The sequence below is a fragment of the Neophocaena asiaeorientalis genome, unplaced genomic scaffold, assembly GCF_003031525.2.
Source record: "Neophocaena asiaeorientalis asiaeorientalis breed wild unplaced genomic scaffold, Neophocaena_asiaeorientalis_V1.1 scaffold550, whole genome shotgun sequence".
Classification (NCBI taxonomy): Eukaryota; Metazoa; Chordata; class Mammalia; order Artiodactyla; family Phocoenidae; genus Neophocaena; species Neophocaena asiaeorientalis.
Window position 1 is genome coordinate 1468144 of NW_020173396.1, and position 19693 is coordinate 1487836.

The following is a 19693-nucleotide window of genomic DNA, read 5'->3' on the forward strand; positions in this document are numbered from 1 at the left end:
GAGGCAAGAATATACAATGGAGAAAAGACAGCCTCTTCAATAAGTGATGCTGGGAAAACCAGACAGCTACATGTAAAAGAATGAAATAAAATAGGACATTCTCTAACACCATAGACAAACATAACCATAAAATGGATTCAAGACCTAAATGTAAGGCCAGAAACTATCAAACTCTTAGAGGAAAACATAGGCAGACCACTCTATGACATAAATCAGAGCAAGATCCTTTCTGACCCACCAAAGGGAACACTCTTGCCCTCTTGGTGGGAATGTAAATTGATACAGCCACTATGGAGAACATTTTGGAAGTTCCTTTAAAAAAGTAAAAATAGAACTACCATAGGACCCAGCAACCCCACTATTGGGCATATACCCTGAGAAAACCATAATTCAAAGAGAGTCATGTACCCCAATGTTCATTGCAGCTCTATTTACAATAGCCAGGACATGGAAGCAACCTAAGTGTCCATCAAAAAAAAAAAAAAAAGAAAAAAAATGGTCATGAAGAACCTAGGGGCAAGAGGGGAATAAAGACACAGATCTACTACAGAATGGAATTGAGGACACAGGGAGGGGGAAGGGTAAGCTGGGACAAAGTGAGAGAGTAGCATGGACATATACAGTGGCATGGACACTATGAAATGTAAAATAGATAGCTAGTGGGAAGCAGCCTCATAGTACAGGGAGATCAGTCAGCTCAGTGCTTTGTGACTACCTAGAGGGGTGGGATAGGGAGGGTGGGAGGGAGGGAGACGCAAGGGGGAAGATATATGGAGATATATGTATATGTATAACTGATTCACTTTGTTATAAAGCAGAAACTGACACACCGTTGTAAAGCAATTACACTCCAATAAAGATGTTAAAAAAAAAAAGTGAAAGACCAAGGGACTTTAAAGGAAAAATACAAAAGTTCATTGATATGATTGATTGCGGATTCCACATTGCAGTTAAACTTAAGAAACTACCACTTGTTAAGTTTTGGTATAAGAGCAAAGAAAAATATTCACAATTATCTCAGAAGGCCATTAAATACTGCTTCCTTTTTTTTTATTTATTTATTTTTGGCTGTGTTGGGTCTTCATTGCTGTGTGCGGGCTTTCTCTAGTTGCGGTGAGTGGGGGCTACTCTTCGTTGAGGTCTGCGCGCTTTTCATTGCGGTGGCTTCTCTTGTTGCAGAGCATGGGCTCTATGCGTGTGGGCTTCAGTAGTTGTGGCAGGCGGGCTCAGTAGTTGTGGCTTGTGGGCTCTAGAGCACAGGCTCAGTAATTGTGGCACATGGGCTTAGTTGCTCTGCAGCATGTGGGATCTTCCCAGACTAGGGCTCGAACCCGTGTCCCCTGCATTGGCAGGCAGATTTTTGACCACTGCGCCACCAGGGAAGCCCTAAATACTCCTTCCTTTTCCAACTATATGTCTGTATTAGGTTAGATTTTGTTCACTTACTTCAACCAAAACAAGAAATCACAAGAAATGAATGCAGAAGCTGACCTGAGAATTCAGTACTATTCTATTAAGCCAGATATTGAACAGACTGCCACACTTCCACTATAATTTTTGTTTTGAAAAATAGTTATTTTTAATGCTATTTATGTTAACATGTAATGGCTTTATTATTGAATTAATTATTTCTTGAAATACTCAATATTAATTTATAATATAATAAATATTAATAGATATAATTACATACGTAGAAACTCTTCAAGGTCATCAGTAATTTTTCTTTTTATTATTTATTTATTTGGCTGCACCGAGTCTTACTTGTGGCACTCGGGATCTTCGTTGTGGCATGTGGGCTCTTTAGTTGTGGCATGCAGGGTGTAGTTCCCTGACCAGGGGTTGAACCTGGTCCCCTGCATTGGGAGTGCACAGTCCTAACCACTGTACTACCAGGGAAGTCCCACCCAGGTCATCAGTGATTTTTAAGAGTGTAAAGCACTACTGAAAACAAACGTTTCAGAACTGCTGAGTCAGATAAATGAGAAAGCCACAGAAAGATCATGACCAGGTAAAGTTAATCAAAAGAATGAACGCAGAGAGCCTCAATGATAAAAGGGTACATAAGGCAACAGAGAAACAGCCTAGAAGGAATACTCTATTTACGAACAGCCCCACTCCCGAACTCTTTCCCAGTCAAATCTCTAAATAGCAGAGGACTGAACTCACCACAGAGAAGCTAAATTGCTCATAGGGCACTTTTGAGGGCAGATATTATAGAGGTGTAAAAATTTTCCCTTCTTCCCTTTAGATTCTTTGGCTGGTCTGATAATTAAATTGAAGACAGAGTAACAACAGAAAAACAAATTTCATTTTGTACATTGTACAGGAACTCTATAAAAATGAGACCGAAGGGCAAGTCGGGCAGTTGAAGTTTATATGCCATCCTGAGTTAAGGAATGGGATAGGGGCCTGGAGCTTCAAAGGGGAGGAGGGTAATTCATAGGATGATAAGGAGAGCATTTGCCTTGCCATACAGATAAGTCATTTAGATAAAAGTGATCTCTGGTAGTAGCTCCCCTCCTGGAATAGGCCCCCTATCTAAATACTTTTAGGTAGTTAAGGAAGAGGTAAAAGTTTTTCTTGAGTCTGTTCAATCTTGATTACCTTCAGCTCAAAACAATCCACATGCCACAATGGCAGATTTTGGGTCAGCCTATTCTGCTCCCCTTCAGTATGAATATTTGCTAGAAAAATAAAGAATGATATATATTTTTTAAAATGCCCCTCAGAAAGAGCTCCCATCACTGCTCAGTTTAAATTAGGTAAACTCCAGATTTAAACTGTTAAATTAGCTGTTTTGCATAGGGAAAATAAACAGTAAATTCCAGTGATGTGGTACGGCTGCTGACGGCTAAAAAATAACTGCAGCTATACATCCTTCCTGACACTCAATGGCCACAGTCAGGGAAAAGCTCTTCTCAATAAATCTTAGCAAAGAAATAATGAAAGTGACAGAAAAGGACTATCATATTAACTCACTGGAAAACAGAGTAATTATGTGCCCTAAGTACTGTAAACAAGAAGCCTTTTCCTGGAAGCATGATACAAAGAACCCTAAATTTCGAATTCTTAAGACCTAGCTTCTGGTTCAAGTCACATGTTTCCTGAGTTATCTGGGCAAATTAAATCACCTCTTTAGTCCTCATTTCCTCCTGTAAGATAAGGAAGTTAGACTAAATCCCTTGCTTTAAAATTTAAATCCTCTGATTCACAGTAACAAACACAGTTAATACACAAATCCTAAAGCCATACATAACTGAAACAAAAGTGCGGACTAGTATTCACCAATTGATGGGTCATGACCTGCCATTTGCAGAGTACTGAACTGATTGATGGCTACAATTCCTCATTAAAAACAACAAAAGAGGGAGGGGGTAGATGGGTAGAGACAGACAAAAATATAATACCTTGATCTGTTTGACCATAGAGATATCTTTGGTAATATAGGGGAGTAAAAATTTTCCTTTACCTTTCTAGGTTCTTTTGGCAGATCTATTAATTAAATTAACATAAGGCAGATTAGCAGAAGAAACAAATTTAACTACATACATATGGGAGCTCCATAAAACTGAGACCCAAGGGCGAGGTGGGCAGTTGAGGTTTATAGGCCATCCTGAGCCAAGGAATGGGATAAGGGCCTGGAGCTTCAAAGGGGAGGAGGGTAATTCATAGGACACTAAGAAGAGCAGAAGTTTGGTACTTAGTCATTTGCCCTGCCATACATATAAGTCATTCAGGTAAAAGTTCTCTCTGGTAATAGCTCCCTTCCTGGTACAGGCCCGGTATTTAAATTTTTAGGTAGTTAAGGGAGAAGTAAAAGTTTCTCTTGAGTCTGCTGGATCTTGATTGCCTATGGCTCCACATGCCACTCCACATGCCAAAGTGGCATATTTTGGGGTCATATATTTTGCTTCCCTTTAGTAAGAAAGGAAATGAACATTCAAGTTTAGGTTAATATTCACACTATGGATATTAACATTACTCAGCTGTTTAAGATTGTTACATTTATTGGCTATCTGAATTTAGAAATTTAGACAGTTTGTGTTTAAATCACCTAATGTCAAAAAATCAGTGCTTAGGTAATGTTTACATTTTTCAACTGTAATTTGGAACAGATCTTTTGATTCCTCAACTGTTCTCTGGCTAACAAAGCTGTATTGTAAAATATAAGAAGTTAGTCTAAGAACATGTGCCTCAAATGTTAATGTCAGTGTTTGGCAGCAGGGACTGTACTTTTCTTAGGGGAGGTGGGGATAGGCCATAAAATTCAAGAGTTGAAATTTAAACACACTTGTAAATTACAGTATGTGACAGCTGTTAATTATTTTTGCAAATAACCAACATATACTGGGTACTGTGGTGATAATGGGATTCCTCTAACATATGTCTTTGGCTCTCGGATTCCCCATGACCCGGTTGAAGCTTTCTTTGAGAGGTCTGAGATTCTTTTCACCCTCCTCTTCTTCCTTCCCTCTGACTCTCCTGCACAGGTTGTCAGACCTCCACTGAGGCCTGAAGGTACTTCCCTCCTACTCTAGCTCCCTCTCCTTTATCCTTCACAGGGAGTATCACCAATAAATCTCTTGCACATCTATTCCCTTCTTTGTATGTGCTTCTCTGGGAGTTTGAGCAAACAAAGTACATGTCTAGTCACCGTATTAGACTCTAGGCATCACTATTTCATTTAGTCTTCACAAAAGCCCTGTGAAGACATTATTAGTATTCCCACTTTATAAATGAGGAAACAGTAGAAAAGCAATTTTCTCAGCATGATGCAACTACTGACAGAGATGAGATTTGAACTCAAGTCTGTTTAATTTCATGGTTGGAGCTGCAGACCTTATTTTAAAACAATTAAATGTTATTAAATAACAACAAAAACTAGATAGATCCCTAATAAAATTTTTCTGATGCCTCTGTGTGCTTTCAGACATTATCACATTTAATCCTAATAGATCCATGAAGTTAATATTATCATTTTACAGATGAAATTGGGGCTTGAATAATTTAAGTAACTTTCTCAACATCATATTATATAAGTTCATGAGTTTGAGCTCACTCAGGTCGTCTCTGAATTCAGCTGTTTAACATTATATTGATTTGCCTAATTAATCAAATGACAATTGTATCCCTTTTTACTTTTTAGTATTAGATAATTTGTCCTGAGAACTTTATTCAGCAAAGAATCCCCCAAGTGATTTAAACAGCTATATATGTTCATTCTCTCTCTCTTTATGGGTGTGTGTGTGTGTGTATACGATATGTTATAGATAAAATACTAGCAATTTAGGGTATTTCTTGAGCTGCCGTCTATTTGTATTTTAACCAAAATTTACAGGGAAATAGCTGGAGCACTGTTTCAAAAACCTGCCTCCAACAACAAATCAGCAATTGAGGCTGGAAGCCAGTATCCTCTGCCCACTTTCTGAGACTTTTTAATATAATTTAATGTAATTATGCTGATTTTTGCTTTTGCTTCCTGACTCAACTGCAGCCTTTGAGTTCACATTTCAAAAATTTCCCTTCACCAGAGTCACCTGATGAGGTGAGTCAGCAGTCTACAGACTCATCACTTCTAATGACCAAACCCTGGTGTTTTACCAGCCTTTAAAATGACGCAGCCTAGCCGCACTGGGCGGAGCTGGATGTTGAGCAGCCGAGCAGCAACTCAGCAGTATCCAAGCCCTGGAAGGGAGATGGTTGGTTTGCTTGTTTGCTTTGTTTTTCTGTAGAGAAGGCATTGTGAGAGGACATGGAGCAGAAGGGAGTGATCTCAGGGGACCCAGGCACAGGCAGGTCAGGAAATCTAGGCAGATCCAGATATGACCACACCATGGGTGGGACTGGGGTAGGGGGTGGTCCTGGCACCACTCCTGGGAGAGGAAAGCCACAGGTCCCCTACCCCCAATCTACCCTGTCACTTCAGATGGGGAAACTGAGGTTCAAAGATGGGTAGGTGGTTGCCCAGCGTCACAGACATCAGGAAGGGGCAGGAGCCAGGGAGGATACAGGAAGAAGGGGTGGGAAAACCTCATAGCCCTAGACAGCACCCGCACCCTACTCCCAGAAGCCCACTGCCATCACAGCGGGGTGCCAGTTCCCAGTAGCCACCCCGTTGGAGCAGTGAGCTTGTAGACAGGACCGTGTGCCTGTGGACCCGTGCCCATGTGAGTCCTCTTAAGGTGGAGGCCCAGAAACTGGGCCCCGTGACCCCTCAGAGCCCCCTCCTACCTCTGGCCCAGCCTGAGGAGCGAGTCACAGCTCACTGTTCACTAGGATGGAGAGGGGTACTCCCAAGCCAGGAGGGGACTTCCCCGGGGTTGGGGTTCAGTGAGTAGGTGCTTGGCTGGGTCTGGAGTGGGATTAGGTGCATTTTTCTTCTTTTTGTAATAAATGGGTATTCCATAACAAAGTAATCAAATGCCTACCCCATCCTCCACCCGATCCTAGTTATACAGAAAAATCATGGCTCCTTGTGGAAGGCCTAACGTCTTTTTTCTTTTTTTTTTCCTTTGCGGTACGCGGGCCTCTCACTGTTGTGGCTTCTCCCGTTGCGGAGCACAGGCTCCGGACGCGCAGGCTCAGCGACCATGGCTCACGGGCCCAGCCGCTCCGCCGCATGTGGGATTTTCCCGGACCGGGGCACGAACCCGTGTGCCCTGCATCAGCAGGCGGAATCTCAACCACTGCGCCACCAGGGAAGCCCCAAGGCCTAACATCTTTAAGATGACCAGTTACCCATAGCTTGCCCTGAACTCAGCGTTTTTACCTTTTATCATTAGCCTTCACCTATCCCACATATCTAATATGTATTCACTAATCTTTTCGGATACCTTTGCATCCTCCAGTGGAACATTCTTCCCTCGTCCCCCCCTACCAAAATCCTCACCATCCTTCAAGGCCCAAACTTAGCATTACCTTCTTCATAAAATCTTGCTTCATGTGTCCTATTGGAAGCAAAATTTCTTTTCTCTGTGTTCCCACCGTTTTGTTGTTAAATGATTCTACGTCAATTGTCGGTCATACAATAACTATTTGTGTATATAACTTGATCTTTCTTAGTAGATTATAAGTGAAGATTCTTTATCTTTGGCTAACCTATAAAATATTTTTACATTCACCAATCTTCTTTTATCCTCAAAAGATGGGAGATGGGGGGGAAGAGTCAACATTTATTTAATGCCAACTATGTGTCAGGGTGTTTGAAGCTATCTCACTTAACCCTCACAGCACTCTTCTGTATCCATTTTACATATGAAAACAAGCTCACAAAGAATCAGAGACTTATCAGGGTCAAAAACTGGCAAAAACATGGCTAAGATTTTTTAACTCTGGTCTTATTCTTTGCATTACAAAAACATAATTGTACATCTACCAATGTGGAAAACACCAATAAATACATGTAAAGCTCCACTCATAAAGATTTTCTAGCACATTAGAACTGCTTCATTCAGATAATGCTTGGGACCCAACTAAAGTCAGAGGATTTTTGAGCCAGAAGGGACTTTATAGATCATTTAATCCAACCCTTATGTTACAGATAAGAAATATGATCCTCAGAGAAATAAATTTCCCTGTGTATATACCCAGTCAGTAGATGAGAAGGATTAAAATCCAGTTGGAGGCAGTATAGGAAAGTGGTTAACACTGTGGCCTTTGGAGTCAGCCTTGGTTCAAATCACAGCTCTGGTACTTAGTGACTGTGTGTAGCCCCGGAAACTTTACAAAGCTTATCTTTTGTCTTCTCATCCCTAAAAGAAGGATGATACTTACCCCATAGTGCTGTGAGGATTAAACGTAACACTGCACAGCAGAGAGTAAGCAATAACAAATATTAGGTATTCTCTTATCTCCTGTCTCACTGCCTGCTCTTCTTTGCAGGACGCCACATTGCCTTTTATGGATGAGTTGTGGAGTGGACAATACATTTCAGGGTCAAAGTGAGTAAAGATAAAGAAGTGTGCATTTATGTGGTAAGTCCCTTTAAAAAAAACACGTACAAATATTTCTCTGTGGATAAATAACACTTTTAGAAGGAATTGTTCATTCAATAAATATCTATTGAGCCCCTACCACATGTCAGGCGCAGTGCTAGATGCTGAGTATGAGATCAACAAAACAGATCTAATTTCAACCTTGATAAGCACTGAAGTTTGATTGAAAACAAAAATATCACTGAGATCTACCTGTGGGACATGCAAACCAAATATCTTTCACAGAAGTCAATACAATGTAATGGATATTGGTATTTGAAATGAGCTATACATATATACTTGTGCCTTTTTGTAAAACAAGATATTCTTTAGAATTAAGTTCTATGTCATTTCTAGTACTGGTCATTTCAACTAGATTTTAGTAAATTCCTTGATAATTAAGCTATTTCTATTTCTTTACATAAAATAGAATATTGCAAGGGGTAGGTTTAGTTAAGCATATTCTCCTGAAATATGTTAATCACCATCTGTCTGAGGGTTACAAGACTGGAATAGAACAGTTTTGCTAACAGCCAGTACATAGTAATTCCTTACAGGGCATCACAAAGTTCAATTTTATGAATCTGTGCTCATTCACTAATTTTCTCTCTTTTTACATACTGCCTAAAGCGATAGCTGCCTAAAGCGATAGCTGATACTTGGGTTTTGGAGTCACTAATATACTGATGGTCTCTAGATTGCTTGTATTTGTTTGAGTTAGGATGATAAAACTAGCTAAGGATCAATACAGAAAAGAATTTGGATTATTCATATGTCAAAATTACCTTATGGTGATTCCTTAAATCCCTAACACATTCCTTAATCCTTAACACATAAAGGAATTAATTCCTTAACAAATTCCTTAAATCTCTTTATATTCAAGTTTTGCTATCCATTTGACTTTGGAATGTGATATACTAACCAATTTTACCTGAGAGTGAAAAGAATGATTTTGTTATTTATGAAAGGAAGTATAGAGCACAGTAAAAAGAGCCCAAGTTTGGAGTCAGGTAGACTGGGTTCAAATCTCAATTACCATTTAATTGTGTAATTTGTAAGAACATCTGAGTCTTGGTATAAAATGTTTGCAAAATAGGGCTAATATGATTTTTCTTGTAGAACTATAGTAAGTTTAAATAAGATAATAGCTGGCAGACAGTAGCTATTTGTGGTTAGTATTAGTGGTTGGCTATATTAATTTAAAGAGATCACGAGTCAAGAGCATTGATTTAAAAACAAAACAAAACAACACTGCTTATCTAAAAACTAGTTGCTATATAGAAACATATAACCTCCCTTAAATTATCAATATTTATAATCCTTGCAACTGGGGAAATAAGGAAAAACTACAAGATTTAATAAGAATGGCAAAATTGGGACCAAATGAGATTATAAAAGTTTGAATTGTTAATCAACAAGGAGATTAGTGTGTTTGTTACTCTCAAAAGGTAACAAGGCATTTGCTTGATGCATTAAGGTCCTTGAATTGAATACTGCATTTTTCTTTATGGTAGAGTTATCCCTAGAACTCTTTGTGGAACTGGCTGTTTTGAAGGGAAAAAAAAAATCAAGTTGCTGTCTCTTATGGAACAGGTGATTATTTAAATATAAGGTGGTGAGTGAAAACTTACCTGAAAAACTGCATTACTCAAGAAAGAGAATTCACCAAAAAGAGGTTCTCTACATCACATTTTTTAAATCTTCAACGGAATGAGCACCTTCCCTCACATTACCTCTTCATCGTAAGCAATTTCTCTTTAAAGCTATTCTAACTCAGACCTCCATCTAAAATTCTCCTGAATCTTTCATTATCGAGGAAGCCTGGAACAGTGCAGAGGCACTCCTTTCTGAAAGTATATCTATTCCTGACCACTCCTTTCCAAAAGGTAACGTGTATCTAAAACCCATGCGTGAAATTTTAAGCTTGCTCTCCTATCTCATTAGCTCATAGCAGCCAGGAAAACAAAGACCATTCTCACCCAATTCAAACGGCGGCGGTATCGTTGAGTTCTAAATCAGGAACGACCTCCTCATCCCACTTCCAAAATATAAAAGGTGCGCACTTCAGCCGACTGCCTGTCTCCCAGGCATTGCACCCCAGGATAATGGAAACAGTGCTCAGGAAAAGGATGGTAAAGGAGCTCTCGAAAATCGAGGGTGACTAAACCCTGCCAATGGGAGAGTGTGGACACTCCTTGATCATTGGTAGAGAGACTGTACTAAACCGAGTCGCGGTAGAGGTGTCTTTGGCCTTGCGCAGGGGCACTTGGGGACCCGAGGTAAAGCTCCAAGTTGGAGATAGATATTGCGAGTGGATAAGACCGTAAGTTGGAATCTCAAGGCCTTGTCCCGCAGCACACAGGGTCAAGCGCCACGGGGCTGGATGGGGCCTCCTGGTTCTGGTTCAACCCTTTCCCGCTAATTACTCGGTCCGGATAAGATGCTACACGGAGCCTCGGGCGGACGGAAAACCAGGCAACCCAGAAAAATCACTCACCAGTCTCCCACCTTCGGCGCAGAACTAGCAGGAGCCTAGCGCGCCAGCCATAAGGAAGCCCTGAACCCGCTCAGACGACCCTGACGACGGCTAGAAAGCGTCACTGACAACCACCCGGAAATGGCACAATAGCTTCCGGGGCCGCGGAGCGCGCGGCGGGAAATTATTTCCCAGAGCCCGGATTAGTGAAGCAGCAAGTGCTGCGGCAGTCTTCTTCCCTGTCACCGGCGCCGCGCGAAGGAAGCAGCCCAGAAACTCCAACCAGGAAGGTAAAGGGCCTCAGCTCGGAAGACACAGTGTACCCTGACTGTGTCCTCCGTGCCCCCGAAGTTTCTGCAGCTCCCGGCTATGAGGCTGGGAAGGGGCCGGGTAGAGCGGTGGCGGTGCCTACCTCTGACGCTTTCCGCAGCCGTCGTTGGTTCGCACTCGCCCGACCCGCCGCGCTCGGCGCGCGCGTCGATGGGCTGCAGCCGCAGACCCCGCCGCGCTCTGCCCGTGCCGCAGCGGGGACGGCCCCGAGCGCCTCTGCAGTGCAGGGCTGAGCCGCTTCCCTCGCCTCCTGTTTGCGCAGCTCCGCAGCTCGGTCTCCTGCCAGGGAGGCGCTAGGCCACTCGCGTCTCTCGTTTCCATAGAACCGACTGGGACGCCTCTCCCTGAGTCCCAGATTCTTGGCTGCTTTCCATAACTTAGCGTCAGTGCAGGTGGTGGGAATCCCCCAGGCCCACCTTCCTGTGAAGAGGAAAATGCTATCATTCATTTCTCCCTAGTAGAATTCTAAACATATCCAAATGGTAATGAACATCTCTGCAGCTACTGTAGGCCTTGAAACGCGCGCGCGCGCGCACACACACACACACACACACACACACACACACACACACACACGTTTCCCTAAAGGGAGCGGGAGTGGGGAGGGGTGCTGTGTTCCTGGGGATTATGATATCAGCTGTTGGAAGGCAGGGAATAAGACAAAGTGGTTATCCTGAGATTTCTTCCGCTCCCAAAACCTCTGATTAAATATTGACAAAAACGTGATCTGCTTTGAGTACTCTATATCAGGATTTGACCCAGAACTTGGACGGAGCTTGATTTTGGAAGTGTCAAGCTATTTTTGACTGATGAATATCCTATACCAAAAAAAAAAATTCCGTCGAGGCATTAGGAATGAACATTTAAACCGAATTTCCAGTGTACGTGTGACAGACTCTGCACCTTGTATAAACTTTTGGGTTTGTGTTATTACCTTATGCCTCATTTCTCAGAAGTACCTATTGATGTACAAGATGTTCCCATTTTAGGCAAGTTTGACTAACCAGTACTGGTGTTTAGGTGGATTTTTATAAGGGAGTTAATTTGCTTATGTCTAAGTTAACTCAGAGTGTTGAGTTAAATGTACTAGGATGTTTAAATACTTGAATGTATAAATTTTTATTGTGAAGACAATTAGGCTTCAGTAATGCAAATGTGCTCCTATTAGATGTTTTCTAAATACAGATTTTCTTTTGCCTTATTGACTTATGTTCGATTATATGATTTAATATTTTCTTCCCTAAAGCAGAAAGCATAAATCATGTTAAACAGACTTTGAAAAAGTGGTCAAAGGTGGGTTTTTTCATAAAATTCAAAATGCTTAAGATTTCATAATAGGTATCCACAATTTACACTAATGTCCAAAAACACTGTTTTTAAGAAAACCAATAGTATAACTTTATTATCTAGACAGTATTTCCCTCTAAGATAATCTTTTCACTGTTTAAGCAAAACATTTAAAAAATAAAATCAATAATTCTATATAGGCTCTGAAAAAACAAAGTGAAGCACCCTCTTTCTCAAAAATAACTAAAATAGTACATAGTACATTTTATTCCACCTATTTCCTATTAGCATATTTAAGGAGAGTCAATTAAAAGTAATATTCTATTTCTTACTTTCTAAAGACATCTTACTGCTTAAAAGTAAAATATCCCTGAAACTTTTAAATTCACATAGTTCTTACTTTCTTGATATCAGACTTACTTTGAAATAAAAAACTTTTGTTATTATTGATGGAGAAGAAGAAAAGCCCATATGAATTAGTCTGAGTCATTAATACCAAATCCACTTTGAGAGGAAAATAATAAACTTTTTCAAAAGAAAAAACAGCCCTCTTTAGATTGTTCCTAGAAATGCTTTGAAATTTTAGACAGTATTATTTTTCTGAAATTAATTTGTAATTATGCTTAAATATTTTCAGTAATATTGCTATCTAAATGTCACCCCACCCTCACAGTAGATTCCTTTTCATATGATGTATGTTTCTCTTATTATTTGAAAGTAGATTGCTTTGTAAAATTAAAATTTGGTTAAAAGTATTCAACTAAATTCTGAAATTAAAGTCAAAGTGTATTGTAGAAAGGACATACAGTTTCTGCAGAAACAGACTTAGATTTTGAATCTTGGTTTCACCATTTACTAACTTTGTACCCTTGAGCTAGTTTCTTAATCTCTCAGATTCCCCATTGTTCTCATCTAGATAAGAACAGCAAATAGCACTTACATTTTCAAGAAGGAAATGAGCATATACGCAGTATATAGGCCACAAAATCCTGCTTGGTCAATCTCAGACCTTATGCTACTACTAAGTAGTACAAAGTTCCTAGGATACTAAAGCAGGTTTGACTTTCATCCCCCATGGCTAACAAAGATGTTCTGTCCTTCCTTTTTTTTTTTTTTATCCCTAAACATCTCTCTCATTCATCTTGCTTCTCTTAAGGCCCCTTTATCCCTAAAACTAGCATCTCCAGTGCAGCCTGTGCCTTGTACAGTACCAGATAGATTGGACCTCTCCCTAAGTCCTCTTAGCCTTTCATTTCTTCCCCACCATACTCATTTTGGTGCTACTTCTCCACTTCCTCCTTCCACTGCTAAGTCAGTCATCAAAGAGACTAATTATGACTGCTGCTTTCTGAAATAATGCCATCGAAGTAAGAAATCCCTGAAGTCTCACCATTGGTGACCTTAGTCAAATAATTTGTATATATATACGCACAAAAACACATGCATACACATCTCTGATCTTTGAAGGATGGGACAGGAAACAGATACTATGTCTTTAAAAAAAAAAACTTTCCAAAGCCCAGCTGAATTATATTAAGCCAAAGGCCTAATTTGGCTCCTAGGCCAAGAGGATGCAGAATTCCTAAACTCCACTTGATGTTATAGCGTTAAGAGCCAAACAGGATTTTACTCACACGGTATGAGTAGTGTGATTTGTGTGTTCCTTTTGTAGTATTGGTTAAACAGAGAGCCAACACATTTAACATTATTTACTTCCCAATTCAATGCTTTAGATAAGAGAAATCATAAAAATCTTTTAAACTCTTAAATTCAAAGCAGCAATATTGATTGAATTTAAGGATTGGTATGTCCTTTCCAGAAGCGGGAAGTTTTAATGATTTTCCTTAGTAGGTTTAAAATCAAAGTAGAAGTAGGTTTAAAATCAGAATAGTTCACTAGAATAACAAACATTAAGAAACCACTAGTTTTCAACCTGTTGCCTTAAAAACCATGAGATACTCAGTAGTGTGGAAAAAGACCATGATGTGATTTTACATAAAAATTAAGATACAGAACTATATAATCTAAATTTTGTTTTTTAATATTTTTTCACATACAAACATAAAACCTTCAAGACAAACCCCTCCCCCATTCCCAAATGTTAACGATGGTATTACCGAGTAAAGGAATTAGCAATTTTAATCTTTCTATATACTTTGTAGTATTTTTCAAATTTTATATCCTGTGTTAATTAAAATTAAAGCACAAATTGGTAAAAGTTATTTTGGGGGAAGTTTTTAGTTCTTAAATGCAAATATATAAATAAAACTTTTTAAAATAAATCCCTTATTTATCTTAGTTAGCAGCATACAATTTATAAGATGCATTATATTCTCAAAGTTCTATAATAACCTGTGCTGATCATAAAAGAAATTATAATGCGAAGTAGGAAAGGTTTATCCTTATTTTTCTGTCCCAGACCTCTATAAGCATCTCGCACCTCTTTTGCAGCACTTTTCCCTTTCACCCAACTGTTACACCCTGCTTTTTCATCCTCTTTTCCATACCAGACCTTTCTATTCATATGTCTATTACTGCCTCTGTTTCTCTGAGTTCTCTTAACATATTTTAGCTATGTGTTACATTCCTGAAAAGTGTTCCTAGCTACGTATCATATTATAAAGAATTCATAGATCTAAAAGCTAGTATATAATAAAATGTTCTTAATTATGATGATGACTGCTATAGGTTTATTTGCATTTCTAACTGGCACCAACTGCAGAAGAATCTCAGGCATCAGGGATAGGCCCATGTGGGAGATATTTTGGGAAAGTCCACACCACAGAGACAGTTGCTTGTTCTACATAAATGCCAGCTCTGTTCACAATCATTATCTCCTTAGTTGTGTGTATTATATGATTCAAGGTAAGTAGATTGTTTTTTAATTTACTACAAAATTTTTAAAAATTATTATGAGAGCATTTCCTTGTAACTAAGAATCTCGTGTATTTTTTAACTTTTTGACAGTAAAGATAAAATGTCTGTTAAAAATAAATGCTTTTTTTGTTTGTTTCTTTTCCAATTGTGTTAGGATAGTATCTTCTGTGTGAATACTTCAAGGATCACCTCCTATATTTTCTAGAAAAACATCTAATTTCTAGAAATACTACTCATACCATTATATTGCAGTTTATTTACTTTATTTCTTGAGCTGCAAAACTTCTAGCAGTTAGCTTTTCATCTTCCATATCCCAGAACCTATTACCAGCACAAAACTTGACTTTGAGTTGTCTGAGTCATTGATAGGTATTGCACCAATGTTGTATAGTACTTTCTTTGGGTTCACTGGTATATCAGGCTATTGTTTATTGTTTTCTTACTCCTGCAGGGTCATAGGAAGAGCCATTAAACCACTAATTTTATAAGTATAAATCTATCCTTATCTATATATGTCTATGTCTATTCTTGTATATAGACATAGAACTATTTTCCCATGTAACTATGAATTAGATCTGTGGTTATTAGTTTGTCATATGATGTGGTATTAAAAGGCACTGATAAATGTATTGTAAATTCTGTTACTTCAAGTAGATCATTTTATTATAGGACTGTATTAGATTAGATTAATGGAATTTGTTCTTTAAAAAAGCTGTGCTAGTTATTGTGTGCCATCACTGGGATTCACAATTCTGTGGAAGTTTAGCTAATAGCCCAGTTTTTCTGATAAACTTGTTAATGTTATGTATTCTAAGTTTTTTTAACACTCATATTTTCACGCTGTTTGAATCAGGAAGACCAGCTTTTTCACCTGTTTCTTACTGGCCTTTCCTCTTTGCTTGTTTAATATCAGTTTCATTTTACTTGTTTTTCAAAGGAAAGAAGTTGCTGTTAAAAAGGCTTTCCTGATTTCTACCATTAAGCACCACTGGTCCTGTTTTCATTTTACTGAGGACTCTTGCTTTCACAAAAAATGCTGTTAAATATGTAAAGTGGCTATAATTACTCCATCATAAAGACAGTATGATTTAAGATGAAAACTTTGCATTATACACGACTCAAATAAGTCCAAGTTATTTAGTAATTTATGCATCAAACCAAAATATGTTAAAATGGCACCTTGTTAATAATAAACATTCAGATTGTGAAATAGCTGTTACTAACTTGATCTAAATGAGGAACATAGTGTAGTAGATTTTTTTTTCCTTATAGTTCTGTATAACATATTTAGTTCTCAGGAAGTAGAAAAATAAAATTTAAGACAATTTTTAAATAAGACTTTTTGAGTGGTAACATTACAGTGATTTTTTCATTCCTTTCTGTATATTCTTATTACTTACCAGTAGTTTCTGTATGTCAGCATTTTAAAATAGCCAGATGGGCAAGATTTTAGGTTTTTAAGACTACTCAGACTTCCCTTCTTTGGCAGCATTTCTTGAAATACCTACTAAATTGTTTTTCAAACTCTTAAATACATAAATAAAATACAAGTATAATAGTAGGCAAAATATATACAGTTAAAACACTTGTATTCCTCTGCTAAAAATGGCTTTCAAGAACTATAAAAACAATTAGATTGCCTTTTCCATTAGAATATCAAGGTGGTATTCACAGATATGTTGAATTTCACTAGTCTAGTGTTTCTGAAAGGACCTGTTACTTTCTAAAGGAAATTTGCTTAAGGTCTTTGTCATTCCCTAGAATTAGTGATAGCAGTGTTTCTGCCTAGTTTTGGTTATATGCCTTATAATTCCCATGTGGCTTTATTGTATGTGTGTTAATATGTGTTCTGCATCAGACTAATTCATTATTATTTCTAGTAACAGGACATTTTTGTAAATTTTTTATATATTACTATTTTATATTAATGGATATTATCACTCGAGCTATGTTATTTAACCCATGTAAGTGGTTTAAAAATTTGGATGATTAATACAGTAGAGTTCCTTATGCAAGAAGCTACTTACATTTTAATTACTGATGATAGTATTTTACATGTTTGATTATTTCATAAGACACCAAGCTGTACTGTGTACACCTTATAATTTTGTACTGGCCAAACTTATAGAAATTGTTTCATCAAAGAGCCTTATTTTTTTTTTTTTTTTAATTTTATTTTTGCTGCGTTGGGTTTTCGTTGCTGCGCGCAGGCTTTCTCTAGTTGCAGTGAGCAGGGGCTACTCTTCATTGCGGTGGCTTCTCGTTGGCGGAGCACGGGCTCTAAGCGCGCAGACTCAGTAGTTGTGGTGCACGGGCTTAGTTGCTCTGCAGCATGTGGGATCTTCCTGGACCAGGGATCGAACCCGAGTCCCCTGCGTTGGCAGGTGGATTCTTAACCACTATGCCACCAGGGAAATCCCAAAGATCCCTATCCCTAAAGACACTTTCTTTATGTTCTGTATCTTGAATTTTGGGTTTTTTAGGGGTTAATACGTAAGATCCCTTTCCCTCCTTTGGAGCCAACAGAGAAATATAAAAGTCAGATAGGTTGAGGTCAAAAGATCACCCTTTTTACTGAATAAAAATTGGTTTAGAGGAGGTGGATTTGATATGCAACTCCAGTGTGTTTCTTATTACATAACTTCTGAATTGATTTACCCACCCAGGCAGTGCAGTACTATTACTGGCAGCTCCTTATTGCCATGTCCACGTGCATTAATATGAACCATCTTTGCAAATATACAGATGTGTCTGGCAAAGCATATTCAGTTAGTTCTTTCAAGTAGCTTCTCCTCCTAAAGCAAGGAGTGATGCAGGTTAGAGAGAGAAACCAGGAGTGCTATTACCCTAGCAGAAGTTTCACTCTTAACCCTGAGTAATGCTTTAAATTGTTTATAGTGAGACTTTCTTTCAACTTCTACTCTAAAATGAATCTCAACCTTTAAATAACTACATATGTGTATATAGTTTATAGGTATTTAATATAAATATACATATAACATGTATATGCAGTCTTTGAAAATAGAGTTCCTATAAAGAACATTTTTAATTTCACCAGTTGTCTATTACAAGTCCTGGTAATAGTTTTTGTTATAATTTTTGAAGTTTACTTTTAATTGTTTTGAAAGAAGCCAACTGCTGTTGCTCAGCCTGTGGCATTAAGTGAATACTAATCCAGAGCTAATGGTGACAATTGTTAGAGAAATGAAAAAATTACCCTGATTTCTCTCCTCACTGCTTTCCTCATCTTTAATGAGAAACTAGATTTTCTCCAAGATGATCTAGGTCTGAAGTTCTAACCTCATGTAAACAAAAACAAAAAAAGCTGTATTCTGATTAGAAAGGCTGTGAATTTTCCTTTTGTTGGCCAATAAATGTACCACCTCAAATACAAAGTGCTTTGTGAACTCCATTGAAATATAAGTTAATGTCCCTATCAAAATATATTTGAAACCCACGTGATTTTTTCAGTCTACTTTGTAGGTGATGAAATTAACATATATATAGCACAGTTGAGAAATGTAGATTGGGAATAACTTAGTATATACCTACTATACTAAATTATTTGTTGTAAGTGCTGTGGTACCATAAGTTTATCAAGTTCTCCATTGATTTATAAATATTCTTCAATATCTGTCCACAGACACTTTTAAAAGTTAGTATGAGATCTGAGGGTGTCATTGTCCACAAGTGTCCTTGTTTCCAACGCTCTTAGCAAAAACAATACTTTTAAAATGAAGCTAATATTATGCTAAAATTTTATAAGTATCGGTCTTTTTCTGAAGAGTTAACATTCATCATTGTGTTTTAGTGGCAAGTAATGTAGTAATGCAAGCTTTCATTGTTCAGACCAGAGAACAAATCTCACTTTATATACAGCCACATTTTGAGAAGATCGCTTTTAAAACTAATTTCTATTGCACATAGGCAGTTTGAACATTGGTATTTACAATTAAGCCTTATATGTTAAGTAGTTTTAGTTTTTATTTTTAGTATTCATAGTTAAGAAAAAATAATGTTAACCCTGTGAATACTATCTTTAATATATGTTGTCTTCTTTATGTGTATATGTTAGATGGAAGATGGTGCCCCAAAGCATATTATCCAGATGACAGGATTTAAGATGGAAGAAAAAGAAGCTCTAGGCAAATTGCTTTTAAAGCTAGATTGCACTTTTATCAAGAGTGAGGTGAGTACAGTAACTTAAAAAGTTCAAGATATAGTTGAAAAATAACTACAATTAAAATGTTGGCCTAAGAATGATAAAATGCACCCTTGATATTGCAAGAATAGAAAAAATACCTTAAAAAGGAAATCTTCCAAAGTAACATTTTTTCATGTGGATTTTTCCTTCCAGAAATACAAAAATTGTACACATCTAATAGCTGAACGCCTGTGTAAGAGTGAGAAGTTTTTAGCAGCTTGTGCAGCAGGTAAGTTAATTACCTTCCTCTCACCTTTGAAAAAAAACTCTTCATGGTGAAGAAAAAGTACCTTAATCTCTGGGAAGATAGTGTGTTTATTATATCAAATGTAAATGTGGTTCTTATATTTTTCTGAAAATATTTATTTGGTTGCACCCAGTCTTAGTTGCGGCTCCAAGTCTCCTTTAGTTGCAGCTCCAGGGCTCCTTAGTTGTGGCATGTGAACTCTTAGTTGCAGCACACATGTGGGATCTAGTTCCCTGACCAGGGATCGAACCTGGGCGCCCTGCATTGGGAGTGCGGAGTCTTATCCACTGCGCCCCCAG

General features: G+C 38.1%; 2 protein-coding genes across 2 annotated transcripts in view; one reads left to right on the forward strand and one right to left on the reverse strand.

Annotated features, from left to right (window-relative positions):
• KIAA0825 (KIAA0825 ortholog) overlaps positions 1-10582 on the reverse strand; it is a 394719-nt gene extending 384137 nt beyond the window's left edge. Inside the window, exon 1 of the mRNA XM_024746984.1 lies at positions 10471-10582. The gene's annotated coding sequence lies outside the window, so the exon portion shown is untranslated. The remainder of the gene's footprint in view (positions 1-10470) is intronic.
• A 50-nt stretch (positions 10583-10632) lies between these two features.
• The window catches only part of SLF1 (SMC5/6 complex localization factor 1), a 57624-nt gene continuing 48563 nt past the window's right edge, over positions 10633-19693 (forward strand). Inside the window, exons 1-3 of the mRNA XM_024746980.1 lie at positions 10633-10739; positions 19019-19132; positions 19301-19376. Of these exons, the coding sequence (XP_024602748.1) occupies positions 19019-19132; positions 19301-19376 (190 nt within the window). The 5' untranslated portion in view covers positions 10633-10739. The remainder of the gene's footprint in view (positions 10740-19018; positions 19133-19300; positions 19377-19693) is intronic.